Source organism: Oncorhynchus mykiss, chromosome 19, assembly GCF_013265735.2.
Source record: "Oncorhynchus mykiss isolate Arlee chromosome 19, USDA_OmykA_1.1, whole genome shotgun sequence".
Lineage (NCBI taxonomy): Eukaryota > Metazoa > Chordata > Actinopteri > Salmoniformes > Salmonidae > Oncorhynchus > Oncorhynchus mykiss.
Window position 1 is genome coordinate 9,033,978 of NC_048583.1, and position 8,999 is coordinate 9,042,976.

Here is an 8,999-nt window from a genome sequence, read left to right on the forward strand (position 1 = left end):
TTTTTTTTCTCAATGTCAAATAAATATCGAGACCAAGGGATCCAAAATATTTTCACTCAGGGGCCCTTCCAGCATTGGGGAACTCGTACCACATGTTAGGTTCTAATTCTTTGAGTTAATGACTCCACGGACACTAGGAAAGCTTATCCAAGTTTAATTCTTCCCAAAGGGTCGATAGAGCTGCATTCAGACAAACAACATTTCACACAAGTACTGACAACCCTTTCTCCTAGGCGGAGTCTCTTCAACTCAAGGCTGTCATGGTGAATGATAGACAGTGTCTCTTCTCCCAGAGGATCCCTGATGGCTAACCATAACATATCCTGACATAATGTAAACGTTATACATTACCCTCTCTCCCTCAGTGACATATCCTGACATAATGTAAACGTTATACATTACCCTCTCTCCCTCAGTGACATTGTTAGGTTCTAAGATCGCCACCCATCTCCCCTACACATTCCAAAGCCATCTGGCTCCTACAGACCATTAACTTCTGAAGTAAAAACCAGTCCCTCACCGTTAGATACTATTCTTCTGAGTATAACTATGTTCAAAGTTTAACCCAAAATCTAACACGTCTATTTCTATTGGCACTGTTCATGACACAAACTGTTCACGCCGCTCTTGGTGGAGAGAATGCTGCTGGGTTTAAAGCTTATTTCCTGCAATTCTACACATTTTGTCATGGGATGCAAAGGAAATGTTGCTGTTTTAAAGCTCCTTTTCTTGGAATTCTATACATTTGGCCATGTCTAATGTGTATTTATGTGTTATTTGACTGACAAACTTGTCAAGATCTACGGGCTAAATAACCTATACTGAACAAAAATGTAAATACATGTAGAGTTGATCTCATGTTTCTTGAGCTGAAATAAAAGATCCCAGAAATGTTCCATTCACACAAAAAGCTTACTTCTCTCAAATGTTGTATACAAATTTGTTTACATCCCTGTTAGTGAGCATTTCTCTTTTGCCAAGATAATCCATCCACCTGACAGGTGTCCCATATCAAGAAGCTGATTAAACAGCATGATCATTACACAGGTGAACCTTGAGCTGGGGACAATAAAAGGCCTCTAAAATGTGCAGTTTTGTCACACAATGCCACAGATGTCTCAGATTTTGAGAGAGCGTGTAATTGGCATGCTGACTGCAGGAATGTCCACCAGAGCTGTTGCCAGATAATTGAATGTTCATTTCTCTACCATAAGCCGCCTCCAACATACTTGTCAATAGTTTGGCAGTACATCCAACTAGCTTCACAAGCGCAAGTGTAACCATGCCAGCCCAAGACCTCGACATCCGGCTTCTTCACCTGCGGGATTGTCTGAGACCAGCCACCCAGACAGCTGTTGAAACTGAGGAGTATTTATGTCTGTAATAAAGCTCTTTTGTGGGGAGAAACTCATTCTGTTTGGCTGGGCCTGGCTCCCAGTGGATGGGCCTATGCCCTCCCAGGCCAACCCATGGCTGCTCCCCTGCCCAGTCATGTGAAATCCATAGAATAGGGCCTAATGAATTTATTTCAATTGACTGATTTCCTTATATCAAACTATAACTCAGTAAAATTGTTGCATGTTGTTTATATTTTTGTAAGATATAAATTTAAAAAACGTTAGTTGACATGGGCTCGTTGATCTGGACATTTCTGACAAGTTATAAATAGCTCTCTAAGGTGTGCAATGACTAACATGACAAGAGGAACTGATGATGTACTACCCAATTTTGAAATTACACCTTGTGCATTCTCACTATTACAACTTTCAGAGCTGGACTGAGTATATACAGGGCCTTCGGAAAGGATTCATACCCCTTGACTTTTTCAAATTTGTTACGTTACAGCCTTGATTAAATAAATTAAAATCCACAGCAATCTACACAGAATACCCCATAATGACAAACCGAAAACAGGTTTTTAGAAATTTGTGCAAATGTATCAGACCATTTGCTATGAGACTCGAAATTGAGCTCAGGTGCATCCTGTTTCCATTGATCATCCTTGAGATGTTTCTACAACTTGATTGGATTCCACCCGTGGTAAATTCAATTGATTGGACATGATTTGGAAAAGGTCCCACAGTTGACAGTGCATGTCAGAGCAAAAACCAAGCCCTGGAGGTCAAAGGAATTGTCCGTAGAGCGCCGAGACAGGATTGTGTCGAGACTCAGATCTTGGGAAGGGTACCAAAACATTTCTGCAGCATAGAAGGTCCACAAGTACACAGTGGCCCCCATCATTCTTCCTAGTGCTGGCCGCCCGGCCAAACTGAGCAATCGGGTGAGAAGGGCCTTGGTCAGGGAGATGACCAAGAACCTGATGGTCACTCTGACAGAGCTCCGGAGTTCCTCTGTAGAGATGGGAGAACATTCCAGAAGGGCAGCCATCTCTGCAGCACTCCACCAATAGGCCTTTATGGTAGTGGCCATACAGAAGCCATTCCTCAGTAAAAGGCACGACAGCCCGCTTGGAGTTTGCCAAAAGGCACCTAAAGACTCTCAGACCATGAGAAACAATATTATCTGATCTAATGAAACCAAGATTGAACTCTGGTCTGAATGCCAGATCACTGTAGCTGTACACAGCCAATCTGTAAATAGCACACCCAACTACCTCATCCCCATATTATTTATCCTCTTGCTCTTTTGCACCCCAGTATCTCTACTTGCACATCATCATCGGCACATCTATCACTCCAGTGTTAATGCTAAATTGTAATAATTTCACCTCTATGGCCTATTTATTGCCTTACCTCCCTACTCTTTTAAATTTGCACACGCTGTTTACAGATTTTTCTATTGTGTTATTGACTGTACGTCTGTTTATGTGTAACTTTGTGTTGTTGTTTTTGTCGCACTGCTTTGCTTTATCTTGGCCAGGTCGCAGTTGTAAATGAGAACTTCTTCTCAACTGGCCTGCCTGGTTAAATAAAGGTGAAATAAAGAAATAAAAAGCCAAGCTTCACATCTAACCTGCCACCACCCATACGGTGAAGCACTGTGGTGGAAGCATCATGCTGTGGGGATGTTGTTCAGGATCGAGGGAAAGATCAACGGAGCAAAGTACATAGCAATCCTTAATGTAAACCTGCTCGCAAGCGCTCAGGACCTTAGACTGTTGGCGAAGTTTCACCCTCCAACAGGACAACGACCCGAAGCACACAGCCAAGACAAGACTTGAACCTGATCAAACATCTCTGGAGAGACCTGAAAATAGCTGTGCAGCAACACTCCCCATCATTATGGGGTATTGTGTGTAGATTGATGAGGGGAAAAAAAACAATCAATTTTGCAAGGCTGTAAGTAACAAAATGTGGAAAAAGTCATGAGGTTTGAATACTTTCCGAAGGCACTGTATGTATGTATGTATATACACACACTACCGGTCAAGAGTTTTAGAACACCTACACACCAAGGGGTTTTATTTCTACTCTTTTTCTACATTGTGGAATAATAGTGAAGACATTATAATTAGGAAATAACACATGGAATCATGTAATAACCTCAAAAAATTTGTTAAACAAATCAAAGTAAATTTTATATTTGAGATTCTTCAAATAGCCACCCTTTGCCTTGATTACAGCTTTGCACACTCTTGGCATTCTCTGAACCAGCTTCACCTGGAATGCTTTTCCAACAGTCTTGAAGGAGTTCCCACATATGCTGAGCACTTGTTGGCTGCTTTTCCTTCACTCTGCGGTCCATCTCATCCCAAACCATCTCTATTGGGTTGAGGTCAGGTGTTTGTGGAGGCCAGGTCATCTGATGCAGCAGTCCATTACTCTCCTTCTTGGTCAAATAACTCTTACACAGCCTAGAGGTGTGTTAGGTCATTGTCCTGTTGAAAAACAAATGATAGTCCCACTAAGCACAAACCAGATGGGATGGCATATCACTGCAGAATGTGGTGGTAGCCATGCTGGTTAAGTGTGCCTTGAATTCAAAATAAATCACATACAGTGTCACCAGCAAAGCACCACCACACCACCTCCTCCATGCTTCACGGTGGGACCCACACATGTGGTTGGAACCAAAAACCTCAAATTTGGACTCATCAGACTAAAGGACAGATTTCCACCAGTCTAATGTCCAATCCATCGAATGTCATCGACCAGGTAACTCTGGGTCTTCCTTTTCTGTGGCGGACCTCATGAGATTCAGTTTCATCATAGCGATTGATGGTTTTGCCAATGCACTTGAAGAAACTTGAAAAATGTAGATTGAAAAAATAAATCATTATATTTTGATTTGTTTAACACTTTTTTTGGTTACAACATGATTCCATGTGTTATTTCATAGTTTTGATGTCTTCACTATTATTCTACAATGTAGAAAATTGTAAAAATATAGAAGAATCCTTGAATGAGTAGGTGTGTCCAAACTTTTGAATGGACTGTAAGTATATATATATATATTTTAAAGAAATTGGCGGAACCCATGCCTCACAGAGTTGAAATCACTGTTCTAGGCCACCGCTCAGGCCAGGAAATCCGGCCTGTGTTTGTGCTGGTGTAACTTTAGATGGGCCAGTCGTTTGAAGCAGAGTCCACACACAGCACAGCAGTACGGTCTCTCCCCAGTGTGTGTGCGCTGGTGTACCTTCAAAATGTCCACCCGCGTGAAGCTCTTGTCACACATAGTGCAGCGGTGGGGTTTCTCCTGCGTGTGAATGCGCTGATGCAGCTTGAGGTTCCAGAGCCGACTGAACTTGTTCCCACAGATGGAGCAGCAGTAGGGCTTGTCTGTGGTCTGGCTGCACTTGTGCCTCTTCAAGTCGGAGAAGGAGGTGAAGCCCTTGGAGCAGTGGCTGCAGAGGTGGAGTCCCTCTGCCTGGTGGACCCGCTGGTGGACCTTGAGGTTGCAGGCCTGGGTGAAGGTCTTACCGCACTGGGTGCAGGAGTATGGAGGCCCAGACCCTGAACTCAACCCTCTCCCCGTTTTGTGTGTCTGCTTGTGGTCCTTGAGGGAACCAGCGTCTGGGAAGCTCATGGTACATTGATTGCAGGCATGACGCCTCCCCCCTCCTCCTGTTACCTGCTCTTGTGAACGATCTCTGAGGTTTAGAGAGTGTCCAAAATCGTCAGCGGCATCATACGGGCTCTCTGTGTTGTTGTTGTGGGCTGAGCTTCCAGAGTGGATGGCTCGGTGGCTGGCTCTGTTACCTGACTCTGGGACACCGTGTTCAGGGTACAAGACACTGGAGTCCTGCAGGTACCCCTCCTCGTTTATCAACAGGCAGTTCAGGTCTCCCACCTCCGGGTGGGGAGATGGCGTTGGCGACTCCACCTGCTCCCTCCGGATCCGATGGGGGCCAGGCATGTGGGAGCGATGGTCGCCCCCCTTAAACCCCCCCAGGTTCACTTGGTAGTGACCCACAGCTCCGTAGCTCAGCTCCCCCAGACGAGACGGAGAACCAGGAAGCCTATCCAGCCCTTCCATGTCTAGAAGATGGTCGCCACTACCGCCACTGCAGTAACCAGACTTATCAAAGTCACCCCCTAGTTCCTCCATGCTGTAGTGGGGGCGGTAAAGAGGGTCGGTGGGGTCCCCTGAGTCTCCCTCGGGGCCTGGTGGTTCAGGCCTCTGGTCTAGACTGGATCTCCACTCATCTTGGCACTGATGTAGATCCTGCTGAATAAAACTCTTACTGGGCCCAGAGACGTCTGAACCATCAGCCTCTGAAGAACATAGAGTACATGTGGCATTAGAAGCATTAATATTTAACGACATTAGAATTACTAGAAACATTTAAGACAGGGGTGTTAAACTCATTCCATAGAGGGCCTAGTGTCTGCTGTTTTTTTTAAATGTCCCTTTCCATTAAGACCTAGACAACCAGGTGAGGGGAGTTCCTTAATAATTAGTGGCCTTAATTCATCAATCAAGTACAAGGAAGGAGCGAAACCCACAGACACTCTGTGGAAAGAGTTTGACACGTGATTTAAGGCATTGGCAAGAGTAGAAACAGTAGTAGAGTAACTGTAATGTTAAATGTGTACTTACAGTTTCATGTTGACATGTGTATTAATGAATACATTTGAAATGACACAGCATATTATAAGTTACTCTTATTATCATAAAGGTTGGCTATTGTCTTATGTTTGTTGTAAACTCCTGACTCACCATCCAGGCAGAACTCCCATCTCTCCTGTAGCTCAGTGTTGTGGAGAGCCTCCTCTTTCAGCAGACTGTCCAGCTTCTGATCTCCGACCTCTGTGGACTGGAAGAGGAAATGAATGAGTTGATTCTGACTAAATGATGGATAAACGGACAGTGATTGAATAGCCATGATGGTTCTCTACTCAGAATTCTCCTCTGGGACCCCCAGACATCACACAACTTTGCTGCAGCCCAGAACTGGAACAGTTCAAATATGAGGAGAGGTTTTAAAAAGGCTGCCCAATTCTTCATCACAGACTATCTGTTCTAATATATCCTTTAAAATAACATTTCTAACTGAACTTTCTGTAGCACTGCACCCGTCACAGGTGTTTAATTCCCCTAGATACAAGAGGTTCTCCTAGGGCTGGTGGCCTCAGCCTCCATGTGTTTAGTCAGTCCCCTACCTACCTCAGAGATTCTCCTAGGGCTGGTGGCCTCAGCCTCCTCCAGATCATTTAAGGCTGTTTCCCTGGCCACACCCCCACAGCTGCTCCACTCCTCCCCTGATACCTTCTCCTGCTTCAGGCCACGCCCCCTCTCCACACCTGGCCACAGGTAAACAAAGAGAACGTTTCATTTGGAGTAAAAGGTAAGTAACATTGTGGATAATGGAGTCACCTCACATCAGATGAAGGAAAGGAAACATCTTATTAAGATGCCACCACCACCCATGACTGACTCCTTCCTTAAACCAATACTGTCTGGTCAGTGATCACCAAAGTATAAAAGGTACACATTACAGCAGCCCCACTTCAGTGATTCCTCCGTATATATATATATATATAACCAGTCAAAAGTTTGGACAAACATACTCATTCCAGTTGAGGTCGGTTTTCAATTAACAGGTGTGCCTTATTAAAAGTTAATTTGTGGAATTTATTTTCTTCTTAATGCATTTGAGCCTGTCAGTTGTGTTGTGAAAAGGTAGGGGAGGTATGCAAAAGACAGCCCTATTTGGTGAAAGACCAAGTCCATATTATGGCAAGAACAGCTCAAATAAGCAAAGAGAAATGACAGTCAATTATTACTTTAAGACATGAAGGTCAGTCAATCCAGGAAATGTCAAGGACTTGTCATGTTTCTTCAAGTGCAGTCGCAAAGCGCAGAGTTGCCTCTACTGCATGGGATACGTTCATTAGAGTTAACAGCCTCAGAAATTGCAGCCCAAATAAATGCTTCACAGAGTTCATGTAACAGACATCTCAAAATCAACAATTTAGAGGAGACTACCTGAATCAGGTCTACATGGTCAAATTACTGCAAAGAAACCATTTCTCAAGGACACCAATAATAAGAAGAGACTTGCTTGGGCCAAGACACATGAGAAATGGACATTAGACTGGTGGAAATCGTTCCTTTGGTCTTATGAGCCCAAATTTGAGACTTTTGGTTCCAAATACTGTGTCTTCGTGAGACGCAGAGTAGGTGAACGGATGATCTCCGCATTTGTGGTTCCGACTGGGAAGCATGAAGGAGGTGTAACGGTGCTTTGCTGGTGACACCGTATGTGATTTATGTAGAATTCAAGGCACACTTAATCAGCATGGCTAACACAGCATTCTGCAACCATATGCCATCCCATCTGGTTTGCGCTTAGTGGGACTATCATTTGTTTTTCAACAGGACAATGACCTAACATACCTCCAGGCTGTGGAAGAGTTATTTGACCAAGAAGGAGAGTAATGGAGTGCTGCACCTGGCCTCCACAAACACCTGACCTCAATCCAATAGAGATGGTTTGGGATGAGTTGAACCACAGAGTGAAGGAAAAGCAGCCGACAAGTGCTCAGCATTTGTGGAAACTCCTTCAAGAATGTTGGAAAAGCATTCCTGGTGAAGCTGGTTCAGAGAATGCCAAGCGAAGGCAAAGCTGTTAATTAAAAGCGGCTAGTTTGAAGAATCTAAAATGTACAATAAGTTAAGATTTGTTTAACACTTTTTGGGTTACTACATGATTCCATGTGTTATTTCATAGTTTTGATGTCACTATTATTCTACAATGTAGAAAATAATACAAAATAAAGAAAAACCCTAGAATGAGTAGGTGTGTCCAAACTTTTGACTGGTACTGTGTCGTTAGATGTCTCTCTTCTCACCTGTCTGTGAAGTTCCTAATCTTATCTCATGACCTTCCTTGCCAGCTCTCCCACAGTCCCCACACTTCCCCCTCTGGTCTCCCTCTCTGTTCTCCGACCACTGCAGCCGCTTCTTCAGTGACTCGACCTGCTCCCGGTTCCGGGACACCTCCTCCAGGAAACTATCCTCCACCAGCCTGGTGATCTCGTACATGGCTGACTTAAGGACCGTCTCCATGACCCCGGAGAGCTGCGACTGGAAGGTTATGATGGCTGCGGACATCATGGCAAAGTGTCTATGAGCAGCTAGCTACAGTTAAGAGATAGTAACTTTTAGCTACTTTTGTTCAGGTTGGTCAGTGTTACGATTCCGTATATCAAAAGGAAAAATCGCTAAAATTAGCTGCAAAGATACAGGTAACTAAACCACTTTTGTCTGTGTTAGCATGCTAGCAAACGTTACTGTTGGATGTTGTGGTCTCTACCTAATGCATTTTTTAAAAAATATATAATTTCGAGATATAAGACCAGAATCTGTATATGTATTTACAGTATATGAGCCTATTCGCATAAATACAAATACCAGAGGTATTGAGAGAAAGCAAGGCTATGGTAGTTGGCTCGGCACTTACTTTGCTAGCCAGTCAACACAATAAGCATCCACCCCCAAAAAATGTAATTCCGGAAACAAACTAACGGGTCGGGTAGTGGGACATTCTACGTTGGAACGTTACCTTATTCGAGTTAAAAAGACGACCTTCA

At 43.9% G+C, this 8,999-nt stretch overlaps 1 protein-coding gene across 3 annotated transcripts; it reads right to left on the reverse strand.

The window, feature by feature from the left end:
* Positions 1 to 4,314: 4,314 nt before the first annotated feature.
* On the reverse strand, positions 4,315 to 8,999 carry LOC110497236 (zinc finger protein 16-like). 3 transcript variants are annotated; one of them, XM_036954165.1, is made up of 5 exons: positions 8,870 to 8,999; positions 8,259 to 8,547; positions 6,571 to 6,707; positions 6,124 to 6,220; positions 4,315 to 5,678 (listed from the first exon to the last, which is right to left on the reverse strand). In XM_036954165.1, the coding sequence occupies exons 2-5, from the start codon at positions 8,521 to 8,523 to the stop codon at positions 4,477 to 4,479; spliced, it is 1,701 nt and encodes a 566-aa protein (XP_036810060.1). In that variant the 5' UTR covers positions 8,524 to 8,547; positions 8,870 to 8,999; the 3' UTR covers positions 4,315 to 4,476. The 3 variants fall into 3 exon arrangements, with proteins under 3 accessions (XP_036810060.1, XP_021428918.1, XP_021428917.1); XM_021573243.2 differs by having other exon boundaries at positions 4,316 to 5,678; positions 8,259 to 8,510; positions 8,870 to 8,966; XM_021573242.2 differs by lacking the exon at positions 8,870 to 8,999 and having other exon boundaries at positions 4,316 to 5,678; positions 8,259 to 8,863.

What these genes read in the sequence shown, in the direction of transcription:
- LOC110497236 (XM_036954165.1), bottom strand. Translation starts at nt 8,523, where the DNA reads ATGATGTCCGCAGCCATCATAACCTTCCAGTCGCAGCTCTCCGGGGTC. An exon ending in GCCCTAGGAGAATCTCTGAG is followed by an intron (nt 6,221 to 6,570) that starts GTAGGTAGGGGA and finishes TTCCTCTTCCAG; the next exon opens with TCCACAGAGGTCGGAGATCA. An exon ending in ATGGGAGTTCTGCCTGGATG is followed by an intron (nt 5,679 to 6,123) that starts GTGAGTCAGGAG and finishes TATGTTCTTCAG; the next exon opens with AGGCTGATGGTTCAGACGTC.